Here is a 27411-nt window from a genome sequence, read left to right as displayed (position 1 = left end):
GGAAGCGAGGGGCGGGGGTTGCCGTTGCCATGGCAGTGACGTCAGGCGTCGGGGAGCGAACCCGGCCCCTTCCCCACGCGCGCGCGCACACACACACAGAGACATGCACACGCGCGCGCACAGCCGCTCTCCCTCAGACACACTGGAGGGAAAGGTCAAACTAAAGGCGAGGGAGCAGAGAGACCGGAGGGAGCCGCTGCCGCCGCCGCGCGCCATGACGGACGCGGCGGAGGCTGCTTTCTCAGTGCGGACGCCGCCGAGCCCCAGCTCTCGCCGCGCCCCCTGCCCCCCGCCCCTCGCGCGCCCCTCACCCCGGCGCTGGCGCGTCCCCGCGCCCTCTCCCCCGGCCGCTCCAGGCGCGCATCGGGCTAGGGGCGCGGGGCGCCGGGAGCGGGAGGGTGGGGGCCGCGGCGGGCCGGCGGCCTCCTCGCCCGACCCCCGACCCCGGGCCAGGTGAGTGCCTTGGGGCGGGAGAGGGCGTCCGGAGTGGAGAGGACACCGGGCGCTCAGCCACCCGCCTGACCCCCTTCCGGGGCGCTGACAGGCTGTCGGGACACGGCCTCTGGGGGGCGTCGTGGGGTCACTTGTGTCGGGGGGTGCTTTTTTGGCGCCCCCGTCCCTCAGGGTCGGGCGTCCGAGTCGTGGGGGGCTCGGGGCCGGGAAGTGGGCGCTGCGGTGCGGCCCTGGAGTGCAGCCGCGGCGACAGGGCATGGGGCGGGCGGCGGGAGGCAGGTGGGCCCCTCCCCGGGGCTCGTGAAGTGGGGGGACCGGGCGTGGGGGCCGCGGGAAGCTTTCGGGAAATGTTTGTCCGGCAGTTGCAAGAAACTCTGCCCTCGGGACGAGGCGCCTTGCTTTTTGCCGGGGCCAGCGAAAGTGGCGGATTTCACAGCAAAACTCGGGTGAAGCCAGGCTGGACCGGCCGGGAGTGAGAGAGGCCGGGAGCACCCGTCTGGATGGGGACCAGAGATGAACGAATCCGCCTGTGTGTAACACCAGGGCATGATGTGTGCACGTTGCTATGCCAGTGTTTAATGTTTGTTGCTTATGGTTATTTTAGGACTAAATGATAAAAAAGTTACTTGGGAGAGAGGGAACTGCTTGATTTGACATGAGTTCTTCACTTGTGCATGCAGGAAATACATTAATCCTGTACACACACAACTGAATTTGTGTCCAATGGACTTTACAAATAATATACACAAAATTCTAAAGCCCCGAAGCAAGGTGATGTGTGTCTGAAGAGTTTCAGGTGTCAGGCTCCGTGTTCCGTGGGAACAAAATAGGAGGACACCGAAGTACTTGATATGCCCAAGCAGTCATCTTTTTGTAATAAGCTTTGGATCCCATCAAAGTGGAGTTTAGTTGTAACTGCCAGGGTTAAGTAATCGCATTGACCCGGTGCCACCCACCAGTTTGGAGCTTCTCTGAAAGTAATTTACGAGACAGTCCTGTGCTGATTGTGAATAACCAGTGCTTTTGCTGATTTTTTTCCTTTTTAATTTTACACTGTTATCATGTATGTGTATGCTACTTGTTTACCAAACGTTAGAATGAATTATCCATAGTTAAACTCTCCACTAAATCACTAAATCAGGTACTAGCTGTGGCATGTCTTTAAAAATATATATATTTGAATGTTACCTGGAAATTACCGATATAATGGTTTCAAGCTGATAGGGATTTTTTGAACTTAAGTCTAGCATAAACATTATCCCAAGTGGATGTGTTTTAAAATTTAAATCTCATCTAAGAAAACTTCCTGGTTTGTGAAAGGTGCAGGATTGTGATGATAGCTGAGGAAATGCCAGAGAGAATTTTTGGTAGAGAATAAGAGAACAACCTGTGAATTTGGTGTTAACCAGCAGTCTCGGCATATATACACTTGCTCCTTACCTAAGCATTTCTGATATGTGGGTGCTTTTTCTGTTGATTATGTATCTTTGGTTATTGTCATTTTCAAAAAGTTTCCTCAACAGAGGACCCTCACTTTGAAATTCAGTCCTTGTGGCATGTAGCCGGGATACCAAAAGTTTTCAGTACCAGATGCAGAGAGAGATCAGTCCGTTTAGGATCTTGTTAATTCTCTCTGTGCAGCTACTTTTGTGCTGTGAGGTCTCTTTTACATCTTGCTCCTATTGGCCATAGCTGACATATGTCTGTATACAGTCCTGTAGTGGGGTACTTAATTGTTACAACCTGAAAAGATTATTTCTTGTAATATATAAATAAATTTTTATGTTTTTCTCTCTTCTTTTTCAAGGGAACTGTAGAATTGGACAAATCAACACTTAGCATGTCCCCCTCCTGTAGGTCTTGTTGACCTTGGTGGCATCGTGGAGGTCATATGTTCATGGAGATAAACAGTTCTTGAACGGTTTACTCCAGGTGGTAAAAACACATGGGAAAGTGATTTGGGCTGTGCGTATCTTGGTTTTTTAAAAAATCATTTTTATCGAGCGTTTATTGTGATCATGGCCAAAAATAAAATAATTCATTGACTTTTTTTGAAATACTATACACACATTTCTATATTACATTTTTAAGAATTACTTATTTTTCAGTTTTTCTAGTATTTCTTGTATATTCTACCACAGGTGAACAACTCATTTTTTGGGTGACATTTTTAGAGCTTGCTTGAGGGGCACTAGAAAGAAGGGCAGTAATGTGATGTGAATGTTTCAGCTTATGAAAACAGCTGTGCTCTACTTTAAGAAATTTGACATTTAAAAGTGTAAGATTGCAAAACAAATTAATTACTAGTTGGTTATATTATGTGAGAATTTTAAAAAAGGGATTCACTAAAAGTTGCTTTCAAATACTTAATCCCTTTAAATGGTATTTATCAAATGTGATTTGATTTGTGAATAATCAGTTGGCATACAACAATTTAGGAACAGATTTTTGGCATATGTAAGGGTTATCAGTGTGTTCTTTGAGTTCTCTCTTTACCAAAAGTATTTGGGGACAAAGTTAAATTCAGTGTTGTTCCACTTATATGCCACCTATAATGGTTTAACTGAGTGGGAAAATTGTCATCTGATTTATCCCATATCATTTAAGGCAGCGGTGTCCAATCTTTTGGCCTCCCTGGGCCACATTGGAAGAAGAAGAATTGTCTTGGGCCACACATCAAATGCATTAACAATAACTAATGAGCTTAAAAAATTGCAACAAAAATTTCATATTTTTAGAAAGTTTACACATTTGTGTTGGGCCTCATTCAAAGCTGTCCTGGGCCATGGGTTGGACAAGCCTGATTTAAGGAGTACATTGAAGCCTAATTAAAATGCTTTTCACCATTGAGTAAAATTTTATGATCAGGTTTGTCAGGAACCTCATCCAAGGTAGTTTAGTTAGTGGAGTATCAAAAGCACCTTGTTGTCAGACACTCTCACTAGGACAGTGGTCCCCCAGCAGAGGCCAGCAAGCAGTTATACCCAAACTTCAGCAAAATCAAAATAAGTAGATTTGGTCTAAAGTCCACAAGCAGTAAAAACCGTTACCTTGAAATTTTCTATAGGTGCAAATTATTCTTCAGAATTAAAGGCTTGATTTTCCTAAGCTGTAATTCTGTTTGAGTCACTTGTGAAAAATGCTGTTTTGGTAAAAGAACAACTATGTATTCTTTCAAAGGAGTTTTTTCCCTTTGTGTTGATGCATTTGCGTTTATTTGGAATTGCAGGAGATGATGAATGAAGTACTTGGGAAGTTTAATTCAGAAATCATTTTGCTTTGGTTATGTAGAAAAAAAAGGAATGTGAGTTAATAGGAGAACTTATTTGTGGGTTAGTTCGTACTTCATGTGGGGATAAGGAGGAAAGGGAGGAAGTAGCCGCAAACTTTATTAAGGATAACTAATCAAGTTTCATTTGATTTATACTGTTCATGCCTGGCTTGGGTAACAGTGACGCCTTCACCTTTTCCTAGTTTTCGAGAAATTTTATTCTTAGAGAAGGGGTTTGAAGGATAAGAGCTAAGCATCAGGGCATACAAGAAGTAAAAAATATCTTCAGAATGCTTAATAGTATTTTGTTTTGTTTTTATACATTAGAAAGCAAGAAATTATTTTAATACTGAATGTGGGTCAAAAGCCCAACTTCGGGATACTGGGCACAGTTTCATACCTCTTAGCATAATTGAATATTATAAAAATGGAAGGAACAGCTTGAATGGTGCCATTGATTTTTTTAGTACAGGCTCTTAGTTCCTCAGTTGAACAAATGAGTAAAAATGAAGATTAAAGAAGAGATGATATTAAAAGAAGTGTTTTCCATTTTTTAAAAAATCCCAAGGGACTGTCTCAAATGATTGTTAATTTCAGAACATAGATTAAAAAGTACATTACATTGGATTTATGATTAATGAGGACACAATTACAATTTTTAAAAAATACATGTAAAAAAGGTGAGTATACTACTGCAGTTTACAAATATTTGTGCCAAGATATGTGAGGCTAGCGGTAATGATTAGAAATTATAATTGGAAGCGAAGACTGATTTATGTTCTCAATTTCATTATTTAAGCCAATGTCACTTTTAAAATGTCACTTAATTTTTCTGTTCCCAATGTTCTTTTCAATAAAATGCAATCACTAGTGCACCATACTTTATGTAAACTGGGGTTTCAAAATAATATTAACTAGACTTTTTTTTTTTTTTTTTGTAAGAGTCTCACTCTGTCACCCAGGCTGGAGTGCAGTGGCTGGATTTTGGCTCAATGCAACCTCCGCCCCCCGGGTTCAAGCAATTCTCCTGCCTCAGCCTCCCAAGTAGCTGAGATTACAGGCATCCACCACCACGCCTGTCTAATTTTTGTATTTTTAGTAGAGACGGGATTTCACCATGTTGGCCAGGCTGGTCTCAAACTCCTGACCTCAGGTGATCCGCCCGCCTGGGCCCCCCAAAGTGCTGGGATTACAGGTGTTAGCCAGCATGCCCAGCCAATTTACTAGATTTCTTAAGCATAAAATATTATCTAATAATATGTATATGTATGTCCACTACATGGGATTTTTAAAAAGTTTAGATTTTGTGATCTGTAGAACTGTAGGCAACAGTTTTCAAAAATAAGAAAGGCTGAGTTCAGGCCGGGCGTGGTGGCTCATGCCTGTAATCCCAGCACTTTGGGAGGCCGAGATGGGCAGATTGCCTGAGCTCAGGAATTCAAGACCAGCCTGGTGAAACCCTGTCTCTACAAAAATAACAAAACAATTAGCTGGATGTGGTGGCACACGCCTGTAGTCTCAGCTACTTGGGGGGCTAAGGTGGGAGGATCGCTTGAGCCCAGGAGGTTGAGGCTGCAGTGAGCCGAGATCACGCCACTACACTCCAGTCTGGGATGACAAAGCAAGACCCTGTCTCCCTCTCCGGACACCCCTAAAAAAGAAAGGCTGAGTTCAGAGTTTTAGTCATGGGTGACCCTATAAATTGCAATTTCTTATTCTCCCTAAAGGGTTTTCTTTCACTATTACATGTTTGTATTTTCCTGATTCCACTCATGCTACTGTTAGGTGTTGGATCATCTTACCTATAGCATCAATACAAAGTTCATTTGTAAAAACTGTTCCGTTTATTTTCTCCCAGCTGTTTCATCTGAGAAATTGTTTGAATTTCAGTTGCCAAATGTAGTTTAATCGGTTACTCTAAATAGAAAGGTTATTGCAATTTTCACAAACTAGGGGAAATATAAATTTATCTTAAGTTTATGAACATTTTTATATTCCTGTGGGGACAACTAAGCACAATATGTATAATTTAATATCTCTGTTGGCATTTGTTCTAAGTTAAATTTATTTGCTGTATTGTTAAAATCAATGTAGTAAGGTGTACAGTCTTTTAAAAACAAATGTGTTTCTCTGTGGAATATTTTTCAAAAGGACCTGAAAAACATGCTCTTAAATAGATGGAGTGGAAATTTTACTATTAAATTGAATATATAGTTAAATGTGTGATACTGGTATTGTTTTGATTGTTTTTATTTTACATGTGAGGATTTTTTACATGTTTCTGTGGAACTACTTTTAAGTAAGTTTTAATTTTGATTTATAAACAAGCTTCTCTAAAAGAAAAAAGTTCTTTTGTTCTTCGTGATTATGTGGTAGTCCTCAGACTTTTGTAGTTGAAAGAAGTAGAAATGAGTGATTTATTAAGCTGTTTATGTAAAACGACTAGTTGGAGCATGTGATGTAATTTATTTTTACTATAATGTGCGGAGATGTCTTTATCCCAAACAAATTTATAGCTGAATCATTTGCTATTTTTTGCAAATTTAGGGAATCTGGAATGTGCCCAGAAATGAACTGTTGATTGCCAAGTGTTCGATTGAGTAAATATCATATGGAAATGGTATTTTGCTTGTAATGACATGCTGTTACTGATTAAGGACCATTTCTTTTTTTTTTTTTTTTGAGACGGAGTCTCGCTCTGTCGCCCAGGCTGGAGTGCAGTGGCGCAATCTCGGCTCACTGCAAGCTCCGCCTCCCGGGTTCACGCCATTCTCCTGCCTCAGCCTCCTGAGTAGCTGGGGCGACAGGTGCCCGCCACCACGCCCGGCTAATTTTTTTGTATTTTTAGTAGAGAAGGGGTTTCGCCGTGTTAGCCAGGATAGTCTTGATCTCCTGACCTCGTGATCCGCCCGCCTCGGCCTCCGAAAGTGCTGGGATTACAGGCGTGAGCCACCGCGCCCGGCCTAAGGACCATTTCTTAAGTATGCCTGTAAGTAAATATACTACACATATTGGTCAAATGATGTATTGACAGCTTTAATTTGTAGCGTATGCTTTTCTCACTCCTTTCTCCTTTTAGTAATTGTCAATAGTTTGTCTTCAGCCGTATTCTGTGAGTGAACTTTTAATGCGCTGATAGAGTGCTCCAGGGTTGTTGTTTTCTAATGTTTTATCTGATGGAGTAAAGAAATAACTATCTGAGATCCTTGTGTAACTCTTATTGTGTGTTAAACATTGTTTTGAACATTTATTTTCAATCTGTTAATTATAAAGCAGATGATTCTTTAAAAATTCTTAAGACTGAGTGATTGTGTTCCCCACAAATGTTAGTACTGGGAGGGAAGGGGGTAAAGGTAAAGAGAAAGATCATAGGGATTAGTTTAGATTGTATAAAGTAAGTGTAATTGTTTCGTTCTAAAACATGTTGAGCTAATCATTGTATGCCTTTTCCCTGGGATTATAACCTTGATTTTTAATTCACGCTTCTCACTGTGAAGAGTCAGGAGTAGTGAATTGTAAGAGAGGCATATGTACCTCTTTAACCAGTTTTACATGTTATTTCTGGGAATATTAGATGGCAATAAGGAAGATAAACAGTTTCACAATGATGATCATTTTTAGTAATCACATTTAGATTTCCAGATTTTACAAGGTGGAAGAATAGACACCATAGCTATAGATGGAGAAGGGCTTTTAGACAGAAGGTCATTGTTAGGAAAATTCAAGTTTATCAATCTTGGAAAAAAAATTACAGTTCTGCCGGTTACATTCTATGCCTTACAGCACTGCACTGTACCGGTTTTGAATATTCTGTGCCCATAAATACACTAGTATTTGTCCAACCATGAATTCTGACTTTTAGGTTAGAAAATGTGTTCATTTAAATTATAGTTTTAACTTGAGTGAAAAAGCTGGTAATTTTTATCTTCCTTTTTCTGTATTATAATTTTTTGTCATTAATTTTGAAGATCTCATGCTATATGATTAGTTCTGTATATGACTATTTCTGTAATTGATGAACAACTACTAGAATGAATTATTGTACTTGAGCACTTAGAATCATGTCAGGAGAGGCATGAAGTAAGTAGAACATATTTGTGTAGAGATAATAATTTTACTTTCTAAAGCAGTGATTTTGAAACTCTTTTGCTGAGAGTGTGCTGGAGGAAGTCAAGCATTTCATCCCGGTTTCAACCAGTGCTGTTTTATTTTGATTAATTTTAAGCGTGGAAGTTTGCATAGTATTTCAGTTGAGCAAGGTTCTGTTGTTTAAAAATACGATAGCCTCTATTGTTACCATATTTGATCTTATCACTTGCCTGCTTAAATCCTTGCTATTTTTTTATTGTTATTACGACTGATAAGACTTTTCTTTCCCTAGCTCCAACTTTATTCTTTATCTCTGATCACTTTTTCCTTTCCATGTAAACCCTGCATTCTAATTCTACTTAAATTGTTTGATGTTCCCTGAGAGGAAAATGTTATTTTTACATCTGCATGCCTTCGCACATGGAACTGCCACCATTCTCACTTGAGCTAGGCAGCACTCAATTCCCTTGGAACCTTGGTCATCTTTCCATAAAAGCAGTTATTACATTGTTTTGTAACCGTGGCCTCCCTTGAGAGCAGAGACCATCTAATTTATCTTGTATTCATACTACTTGGTGTTTATTCGTATTCAAATGTCTGTTGAATTATTGCATTTAGAATTTGAGAAGTAGTAAAATTACTTTAATAAACACTAATGTGAATAAAATATCCCAGATCTAGTTCTGTGCAAAAGAGTTTTAGTGACAGTGTCAGACATTATGCTAAATATACAAAAGGCACCCATTTGCACTTATCATGAAGTATAATAAATCCAAAATATTTTTAAAAATTATATTAGGTTCTAGTGGCTTAAGTGATATCTTAGATTCAGTGATCTGATCTTAAAAGTTGATTGTGAAAGCATTTTAATAATTCTATACAGCCTTGGCTGCCTGTGATAATATTTCATATGTGATTAAAGCTGATAGACTTAAAGGGGCCTTCAAGTGTCAAGATATGTAATACAGCAATACCAACTCTAAAGGTAGAATGGAACCTGGAGCTATCCTGCCTGAATTCCTATCACTCTCCTGTCTCTCAGTAGCTGTGTTGTCTTAGGCAAGTTACTTAACCATTCTATACCTCCTTTTTCTCATCAGTAAAATGAAGACAATGATAATATTACTTTATATGGCTGTGGTGAAGAGTAGCCAGGAATTAATGTATATAAGCACTTAAAAGAATGCCTGACATACAGAAAATACTCAATACATGTTAACTGTAATTAATTTGAAGTGGCTTCTTAAATCAATATTTATTGTGCATCATTTTCATCTTTTAAAGATAATTGCTTTAATACTTGAGCATCTAATTTTTTTAAAACTTAAGATTTTTAGTTACTGTGTTTTAGACTGGCAACTGTTTCAGTACTTTCCAAAAGTACTGTCTCTACTGAGGCATTGTCCTGTCTCCCAGTGAAATGTAGGCTGTTCCCGTTGGATGGATTGACATGGGAGATTTGAAACTAGTTCTCCTGATTTCTGAGCTTATCATTGAGTTCCCATGACCAGGTGTTGGTAGTGTCCACAACAGAGCAGGAAGAGAAATAGTACAGAATTCCAGTGGCAAGTTCTTAAGCCTTAACCTGTACTTTAAGTCAGTCCTAAACTTTCATATTCCTTAGTAGAGAACAGATGTTCCCCTTTTTTTCCCCCACATTTTCCTTTTTTGGCTTGGGAGAATAGATTTTTTAAAAATCTGAATTTATATTCCAAAAAGGCACGTGCAAGTTAATTTTCCTAAGTCAGTGAAGCCGCTTTTTAATCTTACTTTGTACGATACATACCTGCAGTGAGAGAAGTAGGTAGGGCTCTAGTAATTTGTGTCAGGAACCATGTCCTATTAAATCCTGTGAAAATATGCACATGTAGTACAAAAAGAAAAATTTAAGGGAAGAAGAGTTTTTTCCAAGTTATTTTATAAAGTATTCTTTATAAAAGTATATTTCTTGTAATAATCCTCCATCTGTCCTTCTAGCCCACCTTTACTTTCTCACACTTCTGCTCTCATAACAATTAAAATATAATCAAAGTTACTTGGGTAACTTAAAAAATTTTCATTATGGGAAGGAAATGTGTTTTGAAAATCAGAAATTTTTCAAATTTTAATAAATTTTAGTGTTTTTTATGCCAGCTGTGAGTTGAAGATGAGGGGCTGGGATATAAAGCTAAATCAGGTACTTATCTTTATTACTTATGACCTACTAGGGTGTCCAGAGTATGCAGAGAACATATGGGAATTTGGAAGCTGGGAATGGAGACTGGAAAAGTGCTGGATTTTGAATAGTGCCAGGAAATAAAGGAAGACTTAGCAAGGGATCATTTTTCAATGCCAGTGACATGCTGTGTAATAGTCTACCATGGGAAATTTGAATGCTTATACAATTGGTCAGTATACTAATATTGTCTTGTAATTTGAACACTAACTCTTAATATTAACAAATTTTTTCTCAACAGCCATCGTAGGAACTTTTAAAATAGGTTTTGCATTTCCCCTGAAAATGGTGAGTTAGGTCATATTAGGAAAAATAAATTCTAGAATAAATACAATTTTGATTAAACCTGTTTTCTCTATAAAAACCCAAGACGCTGTATCTATCTTTAATGTTATCTATTGTTAAAATTTCATTTCCCTCAACAGCATGCGTTTCCATGTTTATTAGATCAAACAACTTCTTGTTTTACTTCTTACCTTTGTTTTTCCTTGTTGTTGTTATTTAATTAGAAAAGAAATGCTGTTTGGGCCTTTTCATATGCCTCAAAAATGTTTGGTTACACAGAGGAGTGAGTTAGATTTATAGGACTCACACCCAATTTGATCTCCTCAAGTGCATTTCTAACCATGTTTTCATCCACTTTTCCTTGTTTTAGGTTTCTCATAGAAATAGCTTTTCATTGAGCTAAATGTATTTCCTCTCTTACTCGTTCTTGGAAATCTAGGACTATGTATGTGAAACTTCTTATTCTTGTTCACAATAACTCTTAAGTGTTTGAAAATGACTGTTCTACTTCAGTCTTCTTTTTTGCCAAACTGAGGGAAAAAATTCTTTTTTTTCTTTTTTTAAACCACATGCATGTGACATGGTTTACAGACCTTTCCCCATCCATATCGCTCTACTCATGACAAAGTTTTTGTCAGTTTACCTCTGAAAATACAGTGGCCAGAACTGAACTGACTACTTGTGATGTGGTCTGACCATTGCTGAATACAGTGAAGCTATTATCTAAGATACTGTGTTTCTATTAATGTAGTCTGAAATTTGCATTGCATTTTTTTGGCAGCCACATTACCCTTTGATCACATTCAGCTTATGATCAACTAAAACCTTGTCTTTTTTTCATGTGAATTACTTTAAGTCTAATCTTTGTCACTCTTTACTTGCCAGTTGATGCTTTGAAAGTAAATGCAGGATATTATGTATTGCATTACTATAAAACTTTAAATGAATTTATATATCTGAAGATATCACCATTTGTATAAAATAGCACAGTTTTCATGGTGTTTTCACATCTATTTAATCTTCACAACAACCATCTGAGAATCAGAAAAACTGACTTTCCACTAAGTCTAGAATTGGCACATGTAGAACTTCATTGCAAGCTTTTTGATTCCAGATCTCATGCTCATCTCATCATTATTCATTCACTTAATATGCATTTAGTGTGTCCATTCATATATGGTAGGCACCATGTGGTGCTGGTGTGTCAGGGGCAAGACACATTACAGTCTCTATCGTTGTGTTTATGATCTGGTGTATAAATACTACCAATTACTAGGCACTTTTCATAAGGAAGGCACTGTGGTAGACTATTATTTCAAAAATATTTATTGCTTCTCTCTATCAGGGTTCTTTCTGTAGTCGAATTATACTTCTCATTCTGTTGACATCAGGTTTGACCATTTGGCTTTCCTTGACCAATAAAATGTTAAAGTGACATGTCCCATGTTTGAGCAGATATTTTTCATCCTGTGGTTCTGCCGGTGGCCCTTGACCCTCTGTCATGGAACCAGCATGACTTAGCTATGGCTGGTCCCAGAATAATGGAGCAGAGCTGAAGCCAATCTGTGATAAGTATATAAGTGTGAGATAAATACTGTGCTGTAAGGCACCATGATTTTGGACATTTGTTACCATAGCAGAATATAGTTCAAGCGATGATACTGGCATCACTCAAGGTGCTGTATGATGATGATAAGACTTGGGCATTGTCCTAAAGGAGCTTACAGTCTTGGTAGATGTATTACATTTCCACAGGTTATTGGGAGTTGAGGAAAAGGACAGTAATATTACGTAAGGATCTTTGAAGTTGAGGATCTTTCCTGACCTCCATCTCATCCCTAGGCTGAATCAGTCAATATGTTTTAAACCCTGGGTTTGTGATCCACTACTCACTGTCAGAACCTCTTATTGTCCAAAATTTGATAGGCATATTTTCTATGCCCTCATTCAAATCACCTTTTTTAAAACAAACATTTAAGAGGATGAACTTCTACAGAATTGTGATTATGAGCTTCCTTCATAAATCTGTTAATCAGCATTTAATAGCAAGCTAAGAATATACCCAGTTAAACTGTTTCTCTATTATCCAGAAAGATATCATGATGTCCTAGATTCTATGTGAATTTTATTTGTGAGCATTTAAATTTCCCATTGTCATGTCTATGTGTGCTTCTCACTCTGCATGGGATTTTAAAGAAACAAAGCCTTGGCTGGTATTCCAAAAGGAATCTTTTTTTTTCTTCCCCCCCTGAGAAGCTAAGGAATACATACATGGCCAGGGTTCAGAAGAGTTTTGAAACCTTTGAAATAATTACATGTAAAATTTTATGTAAATATACATTGTTCTGGTCCCTAGCTTTCATCATATTATCAAAGGAAATCAAAAACTCCCCTGGAAGGTTGTAAACCCTGTTGAAGAGTAAGACTAGAAGTAGAACAAGGATCTGAAGAGCACCAATATTTAAGGGACAAGTGGAATAGGAGCCCAGAAGTCAGAGAAGGTGTAGTTAATTAGAATATTTGAGGAGCGGAAGCAAATGTAATGTCAGAGAAACCAGTTCCTTATTAATCAGAGCTTTTGTGGCGTGTTGGGGGGCGGGGGGGGGGAGGGGGTGGTAAATCTGGCAGTTCTCATGGCATTTCATTGTGATTCCTTGGAAATTACCAAATCTGCAGATACATGTAATGTCTTGGGATAATATTTTTCTTGACCTACAAACATGAATTTAAAGTGATTACTTTTCTTTTGCTGTCTCCTTCCTATCTTGGACTTTGATTTTTCTTTTAATCCGTATCCTTCACAGATTAAAAGATCATTCTTTTTTTCCCTTTTTTTTTTCCTTCACCCCCTTCCTCTTCCTCTTCCCACTCCCAGACTGATTCAAGGCAGGAGTAAAACAATTATGTAGGTTATCTGTTAGCAGTTTTATTGCAAGTAAGTAACCTGGCTTTTGTTTGTTGTTGTTGACAATGTATTTAAGTCTTTTTATTGTCCTTAACACTTTTGGCAAGTCTCTATTTTTATTGAAACAACTTTATTGACATATAGTTGTTATACAATAAATGGCATATATTATAATGTGCAGTTTGTTAAGTTTTGACATGTGTTTATCCATGAGACCATCACCACAGTCAAGACACTAAACATATACCAAAAGTTTTCTGATGTCCCTTGATAACCCTCCCCTGCATTCTCTAGGCAACCATTATCTGTTTTCTTTTACTTTACATTGGCATGCATGTCTTAGAATACAATATGCACTCCTTTTGTCTGGCTACTTTCACCCAGCATTATTTGGAGATTCATCCATGTTGTACCATGCACCAATAGTTACTCTTTCTTATTGGTAAGTAGTATTCCATTGTATGGATATACCACATTTTGTGTATTCATTCACCTTTTGATAATCTATTTGGGTTGATTCCAGTGTTTGACTTTTAAAGTAAAGCTTCTATGAATATGTATGTACATGTCTTTGTATGGACATAAACTTTTTATTTCTCTGGGCATACACCTAGGAGTAGAATGGCTGAATCATATGGTAGCTATATGTTCTATACCTACCTAGTTTCTTCTTAAACTGCCAATGGTTTTCCAAAGTGGCGGTACCATTTTACATTCCCACCAGCATTATGCTATCATTTGGTGCAGTCAGTCTTTTTAATTATTGCCATTCTAATTAGTGAGTAGTGGTGGTTTTAATTTGCATTTCTCTAATGACTGCTGATGGTTAGCATCCTTACATATGTTTATTTGCCATCCCTTTCTCTTTTGGGAAGCATCTGTTCAAATCTTTTACCCGTTAAAAAAATCTGGTTGGTTGTTTTCTTACTGCATTCTGAGGGTTCTTATGTATAAATCCTTTATCAGATTTATGATTTGCAAATATTTTTCCAGTCTATGGTTTGTCTCTTCATTCTCTTAGCAATGTCTTTTGAAGGGCAAAGGTTTTAATTTTGATATCTAATTTATCAGTTCTTTTATGGATTGTATTTTTGGTACTGTATCTAAAAATGTTTTTTTTGCATAATTCAAGGTCAACAAAGGTTTTCTCCTGTGCTTTCTCCCTGTAGTTTTAGGTTTTCTATCTAAATATAGTGATCCATTTTGAGTTAAGTTTTGAGTATAGAAAACTTTTCTATCTGGATGTTCTTAAAACACCATTTGTTGAAAATTTATCCTTTTTCTATTGAATTCCCTTTTCCCCCTGTGAATAATCAGTTGACTTTATATATGTAGTAGTTCTATTTTGGACTCGATTTTGTTCCGTTGAGGTATTTGTTGATCTTGACACCAGTGCTGCACTGCGTTGATTATTCAGTGTTGAAATCATGTAGTCTTCCAGTTTTCTTTTTTTCAAAGTTATTTTTGCTAGTCTAGGTATTTTACATTTCCTTATGAATTTTAGAATAAGTGTCAGTTTTTTTAAAAAGCTTGCTTGACGTTTTGATTGGAATTGCAGTGAATCTGTAGGTCAATTTGGAAAGAATTGACATTTTAAAATTATTGAGTCTTCTGACCCATGAACATGGTATAGCACTTGGTTTAGGGCTTCATTAATTTCTGTCAGTAATGTTTGGTAGTTTATAGGATGCAAGCCTTTTATATTTTGGTCTCGTATATGCTTCTGTAAGTTGGGTTCTGCAGAGAAACAATAAGGGTGCGTTTGTGTGTGTGTGTGTGTGTGTGTGTGTGTGTGTGTGTAGAGAGAGAGACAGAGAGATTGATTTTAAGAAATTGGCTCGTGATTGTGGTGGGTGGCAAGTCCAAAATTCATAGAATTGGCAGGCAGGTTGGAACCTTAGGCAGGATTTCTCTTACAGTCTTGAGATAGAATTCCTTCTTCCTTAGGTTATCTGGTTTTGCTCTGAAGGCCTCATTTGATTGGATGAGGCCCACCCATGTTATGGAGGAGAGCTCTTTTTCTTAATGTCAACTGATTGTTATCGTTAATCACATCTACAGAATAGCAATAGCTAGACTAGTGTTTGATCAACTGGGCAGCATAGCCTAGCCAAGTTGACACATTAAATTAACTATTAATATCATTGCAATCCCTGAATATTTCATATTTTAAAATACTATTGTAAATGGTATACTTTTTTTTTTTTTTTTTTTGAGATGGAGTCTTACTCTGTTGCCCAGGCAGGAGTGCGGTGGCGTGATCTCAGCTCACTGCAACATCCGCCTCCCGGGTTCAAGCCATTCTCCTGCCTCGGCCTTCTGAGTAGCTGGGATTATAGGCATGCACCACCATGCCCAGTTAATTTTTGTATTTTTGGTAGAGACTGGGTTCCACCATATTGGCCAGGCTGGTCTCGAACTCCTGACCTCCTGATCCACCTACTTTGGCCTCTCAGTGTTGGGATTACAGGCGTGAGCCACCGTGCCTGGCCAGTGGTATGCATTTTTAAGCTCAGTTTCTGACTGATGCTAGTTCACTATTGCTTTTTAAAAAATACTTTAGCCTTCTTTTCATTATTAAACTCATATGACTAGCAGCCTTTTCATTTGAAATTAGGATTACCCTCTATTTTTAGACGTATCCTTTAAAAATATGAGTTTTTTAAAGAAAAGTCCTAATGTTGTTACTTAATCTCTCACTTTTTTTTTTTCTTTTTACTGGAGTCATCTGACAGAAATGGCAATTTCATTTCAAGAGTCTTGTCTTATTTTTCTGGGCCATGTTCTGGTTGTTTTTTTCATCACAGGATTGTAACAGTCCTTAAATATTTTAGAGATTAAAATTCTAGGTCAATTTAGAGCATAATTGGCAAAATAGACATGTTACCAAAAACAGAAATATAGGAAGTTTGGGAGAGAAGTTAAGGTTCATATTTTAGGTATGACCTTTATGCTAGTCTCTTTCTTTGATAAAGTCATTTAATTTCTTTGAGTCCTAGTTCCTCATCTGTAAAGTAGAGTAATATCCACTTCCTGTGGAGTTGTCATGAAGTTAAATGAGATGCTTTGTGTAAAGAGCCTGGACTAGTGCTGCTAAATAGATGCAGCTCCCTTTACTATATTTTTATTTATTCAGTAAATATTTGACACTCACTATATGCCAGACACTGTTCCAGACTCTGGAATTACAGGAGTGAAAAGATAGGCAACGTTCCTATTCTTACAGAGCCTCTATGTTGGCTGTTCTGAGAGAAGAGGAAGATAAACAAGGAAAGGAATAAACTAAACAATTTCAGATTGTAATAAGAAGTGTAAAGAAAATCAAAGAGTGCGTGGTAATAAAGAATTGCTGTGGTGAAAGCCCACTTCAGACTAAGTAGTCAGGGAAGACCTCTTTAAAAAGGTGACGTTTGAGTAGAAATGCCCTTAGGATTTTGGAGAAACTAGGCATGTGAAGATCTGAGTGAAAAAGTTTCCTGGCAGAGAGAAGAGATAGTGCAAAGCCTCTAAAGTGAGAAAAATGTGACAAATTGAGAGAATTGAATGAAGCCTAGAGGTGCTGATTGCAAGTAGTGGAGAAGTCAGAGAGGACCAGCTAGTGTAGGGTCTTACAAGCCACAATAAGAAGAATGGATTTTATTCTAGGTGCAGAGAGAAGCCACTAGAGGGTTTTAAAACAGAGGTGTTGTGATCATTAGATGGAAATGTTGCTGTGGACTTTCAGAAATGAGAACTTAGCTGTGAAACATTAGCAAACTAAATACTAGCAACTTGGATTTCTAGTTGGCCAAGAAACGTGAGGGTAAACAACTTATTTTCCCTGATAAAAAAATCCCAGCAAGTCTCTAGCAAAAGCAAGTCTAGGTTATCTAGAGCAAATACCATTTTATATCTTTTTAATTTTACTAAGACTTGTTATGCAATTATAGATGTTACAGATGTTTTCAAAAATAGTGCTTTGTGGATTGTTTTCCTTTTATGAGTCCATGTGGCAATTGACTAGCATAGCAGTAAAAAGTACAACTCTGGTTTCAGATACGAGCATGATGATTGATCACATAGAAGCATTAAGTTAATATTAACAAGGATCTATTGCCAGAATGTATTTCATTATAGGATTTTGAAATTATTTAGCTGAATGGACCTTAAGAGTTGGTCTTTTTTCCTTTATAGAAGAGGGAACTTAGATTCAAAGGGGTTAAGTGATTCACATTATTTAAACATTTAAAAAACAAACCTGGATTTTACTGTTCTTCTAGTTGTAGGATGACAGGTTCTTGAGGCAAAATGTGGAATGAGAGAAGATAGTGACATCTGTTTGCTTTGTATCTGCTGCCTTCTCTGTTGCTCATTTATTTTACATCTATGCTGTTTCACACTTATCTTTGGACTTAGGGTATTGGGATGTGTCAAACAGTTGCTCCCTTAGTGTGGAAACAGACAAGTAAACACAGTTGCTACACAAGTTGCAGGCATCATATGATAAAGGCAAGCTTAGTGTGTTGTGGAGGGCATGATGGGTGTGTCTGTTAAGTGTCCCTGTTTAGAGTCTGTTTACATACAGAGTTGAATGTCCTTGGCTTCTCATTTCAATTTAATAGATATTATATTGCCTTGGCTGTTAGGCCTTTCTTGCACTTGTTTGCCTCCCAGCCATAAGCCAGTTTGAAGGCCATGATCCATCAGGTCTAGTGGGTTAATCCATGTCTGACCAGTAAGACCTACCTATCTTGACAGTCACCATGATGACAGCATGTCTTATTTTAAATAGAAACCTGGTTAGAGACTAATATATGAATAGTTGGTCTTGAATAGATATATTCCTTCTCTTAAGCGAGGTAGGTTTTATTAAGCCTTGTATTTTGAAAAATCCTGAAAGGAAATTGAGAAACAGCTATCATTTTATTAATTTTGGCTCCTTTTACTGTATTTTATTTTGAAGTATAGCCATTCCTAAGAACACTAGCACATGAGTTCATTGTTGATATTATAACATATTCTGAATCTTAAAACAAGGTACCAAAAATACATTCATAGAACAAGTAGATAAAGTAGCACTGCTATAATTAGGGAAAAATGGTAGTTTTCTTGTAAGCCCTTTCTCTTTCAAGAGCTTATAATTTTCTGTAAAAACCAAACATTATCCTTTGGGCACGTGTGTTTTATTCTTTCTCTTGATTCTGTGTTATAAAGTTTGATTAAAAAGGAAAGATATTAACTTTTTGTCTCCCACACAAAGAATGTTCATAATTGTAATTTTTGGGTATGACTTGTTGCCATACCCTTGAGCCTCCCTTTGTTTAAAGAGTAATAATATATATATTTTTTAATCTATAAAGAAGTATCTTTGACGTGTGTGTGTGTGTGTGTGTGTGTATAAAATCAAAACGGCATACATTTTTGAGAATATTTAGTGATTCCTGAAGACTATATTATAGTTGTATAAAGAATTAAATGGCAGGCCGGGCACGGTGGCTCACGCCTCTAATCCCAGCACTTTGGGAGGCGGCTGAGGCAGGTGGATCAACTGAGGTCAGGAGTTGGAGACCAGCCTGGCCAACATGGTGAAACCCCGTCTCTACTAAAAATACAAAAAAATTAGCTGGGCGTGGTGGCCCACACCTGTAATCCTAGCTACTCGGGAGGCTGAGGCAGGAGAATCACTTGAATGGGGAAGCGGAGGTTGCAGTGAACTGAGATTGTGCCATTGCACTGCAGCCTAGGCAACAAGAGTGAAACTCTGTTTCAAAAAAAAGAATTAGATGGCAATAGCTTTAGCAATCTAATGTGGTAGGTGATCTGGCATTATCTATCTCTTTGGTCACATGAGGATAAGGCTGCCCATCTCGGTTATCCATGTCCTGGGCCTTAGGAAGAAGGGAGCCAGCATCTTAGAAATTTGAACTGAGAAAATTGAACACAAGTTAGCAGCCTAAAATATAAAACCGATATAAAAATACAACCAGATTGTGTATGAATTATTGTTTTCTCATCTTTATTTGGTGCAGATCAAGAAACTGAACTATGCAAGTATTTTCTGTGAAAGGGTGAATAAGCTATCCAAAGTGAGTGATTTTAGCCTGTGTAGAAAACATCTCCAGCTGTGTTAAATATAAAGCTGTCAGTTCTTTGAATGTCTCCTTGCAATAATTAATCATCCTTCTCAGTTAACAGCACAGACAGTACAGCACAGGTAAGAGAGTAGGCTCTGGAGCCAGTCTCCCAATGCTCTTGTGACTCTAGGTACATTGCTTTCTGTCTCTCATTTCTCATTTACAAAAAGAGGATAGATAACACTAGTATCTACCTAATAGTGTTGTTATGGGGATTAAATTAGTTAATATATATAAAACACTTAGAACATTGCCTCAGAGATAGTAAGCACCATGTATTTACTGTTTGTTGCTGCATATCTATAATACGATTGATTGATTGATTGATTGAGACAGAGTCTTGCTCTGTTGCCCAGGCTGGAGTACAGTGGCACAATCTTGGCTCACTGCAACCTCTGCCTCTAGGGGTTCAAATGATTCTCCTGCCGCAGTCACCTGAGTATCTGGGATTACAGGTATGTGCCACCATGCCCAATTAATTTTTGTATTTTTAGTAGAGACAGGGTTTCACCATGTTGGCCAGGCAGGCTGGTCTCGAACTCCTGGACTCAAGTGATTTGCCCGCCTTGGCCTCCCAAAGTGCTGGGATTACAGGCATGAGCCACTGCGCCTGGCTGTATAATACATTTTAAGTGGCTGGTTTTATTAGTTATGTTCTCGCAGAGAATTTGGCATTTGAACTGGTCCTTGAAGGATAAATAGGATTTGTAAAAGTGAAACATGAAGAATTGAAAATGGTAAAAGCTATGTGAATTAAGCTGTTAAGAGGAAGTAAAGAATCTTTGTTTCCATTTATTTCATACTAGCTATGTGCCTGCCTCTGAGCTTAGCATTTGATGATCATTACATTATCTTATTCAATCCTCATAATAACCCTCCAAGATAGGTATTTTATTTTATTTTATTTTATTTTTTTATTGATACGGAGTCTTGCTCTTGTCGCCCAGGCTGCAGTGCAGTGGTGCGATCTCGGCTCACTGCAACCTCTGCCTCCCAGGTTCAGGCTATTCTCCTGTGTCAGCTTCTCGAGTAGCTGGGATTACAGGCGCCTGCCATGATGCCCAGCTAATTTTTGTATTTTTAGTAGAGACAGAGTTTCACCATGTTGGCCAGGCTGGTCTCGAACTCCTGACCTCAGGTGATCCATCCGCCTCAGCCTCCCAAAGTGCTAGGATCACAGGCAAGATAGGTATTTTAAATTGTCATTTAACAGATGGCAAATAGCCACAGAAAAGTAAAGCCACGTTTTCAAACTCACAAAGTCAAATGTTTGGCCTAGTTCTGTCAGACTGTAAAGCCCATGCTTTTAATTGTTATCTAATACTGCTGTCCTATCAGTAGACTATCAGATTATCATTCCTAAAGATATTTAAAAGAATGGGTGCTCTAGGGTTGGAGTTCAAAACATTAATAGAATTATACTATTAAGGATGCATGTGATCACTTTGCTGCTGTGAGAGACTCTGGATGCTGTGTTTGCTGGTCATTTCAAAGGCTGAAGAGAAACAGACATGCCTGTCCTTGCCAAATACATTGTTTCCCCTATCATTCTGTCACTATGGAAGTACTTGTTTTTTCTGACCTGGGAATAATGGTATTGTGGTTATTGGCGTTTTTGTTATCTTTCTTACTAGAAATTATGCAGATATCCCCAATTATATCCAGATGCACACCTTAGATTCCAAATTTTGTTGCCTGGGATTGACTGAGTACCCTTTTGAGTTCCCTGCATCAGAGACGTGTTTACAATTGTGCTTCCCAGTCTTCAGCATTTATGGTTTCATGTTTGTCAAATTTGTTTGAAGTATAAAAACGATAATCTTAATTCTGTTACTGATCATTCCTTCATTCTCTAGCTATTTGTCACATCATCTTTCTTTTGAAACGTTTAGGGAATTAATAAATTAATAATTTTATACTCATTCTTTTTGCACTCACATATCTCACTGGCTTTATTCAGAATTAAATTTTTTTTGGTCCCTGTGTACTATTTCCTTCTATTAATTAACTGACGGTTGTTTCTCTCTTCTGTGTTTTTGATGCTTTTTTTTTCTTTTACTGTTTAAAACTTTTTCAGAAGATGTAACGAGTGACTCAGGTGCTAGCTAGTGTTACTGATTTCCCCCCCATGTTAGTTAATACCATGTCAAATATAACTGAAGAACTCTGTTGTACTCACAGATTATGCCCCTCATGGTCAGCAGACTATTCAGATACAGACTTTCAGGGGGAAGGTTTTCAAAAAAGTGTGGCTGCAATCTGTAAATGCTTATAACATCTGCACATTGCATTACTGTTTTCAAATGTTTTTATACCCACATAATTTTATTTAATATTCACAACTATTCTGTGAGAGCTTTATTCTTTTATGTTGTAGGGTTTTCTTAGTTTACAGATTGGGAAACTGGTGTGGAGCGGTTAAATGACTTACTCAAGATTACATAGCTAGTTATAAGTGGAAGGACAAGGATTTGAAGGAACAGGTGTGGCCTCTTCCAGGAAACAGTATAAATAGTCAGACTTTATGAAGGATAAATTGGTAGGAGAGTCGTTTATCTCACTTGTCTGTAAAGAGGATTCTTTTTCTCAAGTAGAGCGTGAAGTAGATTATTTACTAGAAAAGCTTGAAAATGCATTTCAGAAAATTAAAACTGCTTTGAAATTAGGTGCATAATAAGAATTGTTTCAGAGCCTGGCATCCATTGGTCATTATACACATATTCTCTGTCAATGAGGTTTACAGTTAAGGTCTCTTCAATCCTTATTTTCTGAAATCTCTTTTTGCTTATATATTGAGACTGAAGTTAGCAATTTTCCTCCAGGTGTGGACTTTGAAAATTAAATATACTTATTGAAATGTAGGTTGCGTTTATATAGTGCTACCCTCCAGGATTCTTGGAAATTTAAATGTATTATTGTATGTATGAATCATGGAATGCACTATAGAATCTATAGTGGTTATCAGTTTTGTTTTGGGTGTAGTTCATGGTGTTTACTTAAGTCTCTAAAGCAGAGTTTAGGATCTCTGCATTTCAGTTATCTGAGTGCTGTGGGGCTACATAACCACTCAGATTCTCTTGTTCTAAGTGGTCTTAACACTCAGTTAGCTCTATGTGTTGGTGGTGACAAATTTTACTATATTTATGACCTAGGTCTTTGAGTGGGCACTGTTTCAAGAATCTAAGAAGGTACTGGCTACTATTCAACTCACTGTCGGTTTCAATTATGGTCAGAGAATTTTGAAAACAAAAATTCTGAATGCCCTATAGTTTAATAAAAAGTAGTTGATCCTTTTGTTCAAAGCACTCTCGCACTTCACCTCCCCTCTAGGTTTGAAGCATTCCTATGCAGACAGTTTACCGACATGATAAACAAAATTTTCCATTCATGCATCCTAGGATTTTAATGTTACCATCGCCCTCCACTCAAAATGCAATATGCATTTAGTCTGTAATAGCATCACTCCATTTTAAGTGAATAGTTGTTTCAGCTTTGATTTGTAATCACAAGTAAGGTAAATTATCCTTGTTTGCCTAGGACTGTCCTGGTTTTAAAACTCAAAATCTCTTGTCCAAGGAACCCTCTCAGTCCCTAACAAACCAGAACAATTTCTTAAAATACTATTTAGGACAACTGGTCACCCTAACGGCAAGGCTGTGTTGTTGATTAGGCTTTAGGCATGTTATTGAGACTATAGACTAAGCTCAGATCAATGGTTTTGAAGATTCTGTATGGGTCAGGATTACCTGGAGTACTTGTTAAACAGACTGCTGGCTCCCATCCCCCTAGTTTGGATGGAGTAGGTCTGGGGTGGGGGTCTGAGAATTACTTTGGTAACAGTTGCCTAAGCCATGCTGACGCTGCTGGTTAGGAGAGTGCATGGAGAACCACTGGCCTAGATCAGGCTGTGTGCTGTGTGAGTATATGATGATGCTTGGTTCAGAATTGTGGAGAAAGGGGAGCTGTGTTTCTCTGCCTCACAGGTCTAAGCACCAATAACACCAAAGGGTATTTGTATCTGAACTGTGCTCATACAGCACAAGAAGAGACGTGCTCCTGTTAGAGGTGACAGAAGTAGGGGAAGGATTAAAAATAGTCTAGCTGCCAAATCCTTCATAGTATGGATATATTTTGATTGTTTATAGTATCTTTGGCAAACTTTGATTTGATAATTAATTTGAGTCTTATAGTCACAACATCTGAAATGGATGCTTCAGAAAGCAGATATTCATTATTATAGCAGAACTGATTATAGCTGGGTTTAGCGGGGATAATGGTACCCATCTTGCCTACTTCTCAGTTATCACTGTAAAAATCTAGTTACATAAAAGGTGTGAGCATGCGGTACAAATAAGATGTCATGGTGATGATTAAAGTGTACTTTGTTGTTGGACAGTATGTTTCACAGTGCTTTCATCTTCATGTTCCGTTTGGTTGTTTTCAGGTGTCTTCAGAATTCAGCAAAGTAGATGGGACTGCAGACGTTACCATTCCCTGTGACTCTTGCTACGATCTTACAGACTTCATTGTGCCGGGCTTAGATGTCTTCAGAGTCACCAGGTACTTGGTTGTTCCTAGATAGTGGGCCTGCCTGATCAGGATTTGGTATTTTTCCCACTGAATTAAAATTGTTTTGCCTAAGCCTCATTTTGTGTGTCAAGAAAATAAAGGCAAAAGAGTAAGTGCTGTGCTCCTAATCCACAGCTAGCTGGTAGTCAGCAGCCTGGGAGGCTGAGTCTCTGGTCTCCTAGTCTCAACCTTCTAGGCAGTGAGCATTGTTAATCACAGAACAGGCCCTCCTTGGACTCCTTGGCTTGCTCGTCTTTGTTTCTCCCAGGGCCTAGCATTCACATCCACACACATACTACATACGTTTCTGCATGTGTGCGTGTGCATGTCAGGGAAGCCAGAATTTGTTCTCAGCTCCTTACTCATGTGAGCTTAGCGAAATCGTTTCTCCAATCTGTACCTTCTTCTTCATCTGTAAAATAGAATTATCATCTGCTCTGCTACTAACCTTAAAAGTAGTTACTGCATAAGGATGAGAAAATGTATAAAAACACTTTGAAGCTTTTGTTACAAAGGGCAGTTAGTAATAATGAGTAAATGATAAATAAGCCTTATAGAACAGGAAGCCTTTTCATCTTTCTGTCCTAAACACCCTTCTATTTTATAAATTTTTCAAGTAGATTAAGTTTATTAATTTAGATAATGTTTTCTTTTTCTTTTTGTCTCTGCTCTATTTATTTAACATTGGATATATAGAGAATGGTAATTATTATTGAATGGATTGAAAACAAGAATAGAGTCTCTTTGGGAGTATCTGTGTTTTTTTTTTTTTTTTCCCCATGTAATTGGGGGCATTTTCTGCTCCATGGTCGGTTTCTAGTGGTTTGTGAATTCTTGCCTTCTGCCAAGTGTTTTCTCCCTGTCACCACCCTGCTACTACTCTTTGTGTTTACCTTCCCAGCTGCCCTGCCTTTTTTCAGAGTTCAGAGTCAAATTGTAGCCAACCATTTCTGAGAGCCTTCCTAGACATCACTGAATTTCAGCTAATTAATAGATTTAAGGGATGCGAAATCTAGGCCAATTCAGAATTTTACTTCATTTGAGGGTTTTTTTTCCAGAATATTTATCTTAAGTTACAAAATGTTGTTTCCTGTTAATTGTTTTCTTATGTATTGTGGTAAAATTTTATAAACCCAGTAAAACTCTCTTGTAACAATACTCTTGGGGGATAATGGCTTGTATTCGTTCTGGATTGTCACATAGGAAGAGATGTGTTTAGGTATCTAACTTGGTTTCAGCATTGTACTTGAGACATCTGTGGTAGGACAGAAACTGTGGCAAATGTGGCATGGCATACATTATATATGGATATTCATAAACTGCCTTTGATAGATTGACAAACATTTCCAGTTACTGAACCAGTAGCACTGTTCCAGTCAGTAGCTCAGTAATATCCATTTTTTTGTCTGTACAGCAGATTGTATGTATGCATGTGTGTTTTGCCCATTTTTATAAAAATGTGTTAAAAGTAAAATGCTAATGCTGATAGAAAATTGACCCGCAAATATGTAATGTTTTTGACAAAGATAGAAATCATAAAGCATGCCAAAAATGGTAAACCTTTGGCTTCAGCTATCCCCTCATTAGACTTTACCTTCTTACTGTGTATTATTACAAAGATTGTGTCTAGAAGATATTTTATAATGATAGAAGGTATTTTATAATAGGGTTTCTTATCACATATACTTAATATTCAACTTCTGTACGTTTAATTTTCATGTTTCCTCAAGAATATATTATACAAAGTCATAGCATTTGACAAAATTCCTTCATAACTCTGAAGAAAATATTCTATGTATTGTTTGTGTGAGTTAAATACAGTGGCTCTGATAAAAATGTCTTTTGATCAGTCTTTAAAAAAATTAAACTGAGAACAGGAAGGTAAATTAAAGGGGAGATTTGGAGACTTGTGGTAACTGGTTTATTGCAACTTAATGTGCAGCATCCTCATTAGTCGAGTATCATGTGCCTACCTAGGCATGAAATAGCTATTTTTTTCCTAATTTAAATCTGGAAAGTTTCAGTTGTAGTACAGTTTGAATAGTTGTTGTAAGTAGCCACTGGACTTTTTAAAAAAGTATTTTTCTTCAAAAACAGTGAAGGTCATCTTGTATCCATAGAGACCACATGTACTTTCCTCATTATTTCCAGCATTATTTATATAATGGGTAGAGTTATTTACAACATTAAACAAAAAGTATTTCAGAGAGCAACCGTTAAATATTATCACAGGGTAAATATCAGCAACTGAAATCCTTTTCTCATAGTTTCTCAAAAAACTTGGTATTAGGAAATTAGTAGTCTCTCAGAATTTGTATATTGGTTTTCTTCAGTAGTTATTCTGTAGAGTGTGTGTGTACATATGCATGCTCATGTATGTATGTATGTTCATTTCTTATAAATCACTGTGACTTAATTGTGGACTTTAATTGTTTTCATAGTTTTTTTCCCCAAAAGAAGGTTACTTTACATATTTTATTTTATTTTTATTTTTATTTTTTTTGAGACAGGGTCTCACTCTGTCGCCCAGGCTGCAGTGCAGTGGCGTGATCTCAGCTCACTGCAGCCTCCACCTCCCAAGCTCAGGGATCCTCTTACCTCAGCCTCCCGAATAGCTGGGACCACAGGCATGCACCACCACACCCAGCTAATATGTTGTATGTTTTTAGAGATAGGGTTTCGCCACTTAGCCCAAGGCTGGTCTTGAACTCCTGGACTCAAGCGATCTACCCATCCACCTGCCTCGGCCTCCCAAAGTGCTGTGATTATAGACATGAGCCACTGTGCCTGGCAATTTTACGTATTTTAAATTAAAGCAAATCTTGGTTTTTGATGGAATGCAGATTTACTTATATTTCACTTAGTCTTTTTCCTTTCTTTCAGAAAAGTGGTGTGGAAACAAAATGGTTTTAGTATATTGCCTTATAAACAAATTTAAGATCATGAGTTTCTTTTATTATCCTCTTTGCTTTGCTCATTTCCTTGAACTGTACATCCCTAACCTAAATCAGCTGGAGACAGGGGAAGAAAGTGTTAGATTCTTACTCCGTTTAGATCCTCTGCCAGGAAAATCCACTCTATTCATTGTCAACTAAATTAACGCTTTTTTAAATAAAAGGAGTCATTTTTAACGATAACGTCAGGGCAGCAGGCATCCATGAGATGTATGGTCACTGATCATTAGAGTTATCATTCTAATGTGTTTACTATTTTGAAACTCTAGGGAGAAGAAAACAGAAGAAAACTTATTTTTGCATATGTTGGAAAAATGTATCCTCATGTAGGATATCAGGGTAATATCTTTAATGTTTCATACTTACCAAGATAAATTTGTAATGCGTATTTTCTTTTAAAATTAGATTATTTAGGAGAAATTGCACTTGGTGAACCACTTACTCTTTAATTATTAGCATTAACTTTATCATTTTTGTTTCAAGATGTCACAGCTATTGTTCAGCACTAGAAATTATATAAATTATTAGCTGAAGATGATGACTGGCAATATTTATGT

General features: G+C 37.7%; 1 protein-coding gene across 1 annotated transcript; it reads left to right on the top strand.

Annotated features, from left to right (window-relative positions):
* The first annotated feature begins 103 nt into the window (after positions 1–103).
* Positions 104–27408, top strand: LOC134758973 (serine/arginine repetitive matrix protein 1-like). Its single transcript, XM_063708898.1, has 2 exons — positions 104–453; positions 23776–27408. The coding sequence occupies exons 1-2, from the start codon at positions 104–106 to the stop codon at positions 23798–23800; spliced, it is 375 nt and encodes a 124-aa protein (XP_063564968.1). The 3' UTR covers positions 23801–27408.
* The last annotated feature ends 3 nt before the right edge of the window (positions 27409–27411 follow it).

The sequence above is a fragment of the Gorilla gorilla genome, chromosome 7 (genome assembly GCF_029281585.2).
Source record: "Gorilla gorilla gorilla isolate KB3781 chromosome 7, NHGRI_mGorGor1-v2.1_pri, whole genome shotgun sequence".
Classification (NCBI taxonomy): Eukaryota; Metazoa; Chordata; class Mammalia; order Primates; family Hominidae; genus Gorilla; species Gorilla gorilla.
This window is presented reverse-complemented; position numbering and strand designations above follow the sequence as displayed.

Coding starts and splice junctions, on each gene's coding strand:
- LOC134758973 (XM_063708898.1), top strand. CDS start 104: ATGCACACGCGCGCGCACAGCCGCTCTCCCTCAGACACACTGGAGGGA. Junction 454..23,775: donor GACCCCCGACCCCGGGCCAG/GTGAGTGCCTTG, acceptor GGTTGTTTTCAG/GTGTCTTCAGAATTCAGCAA.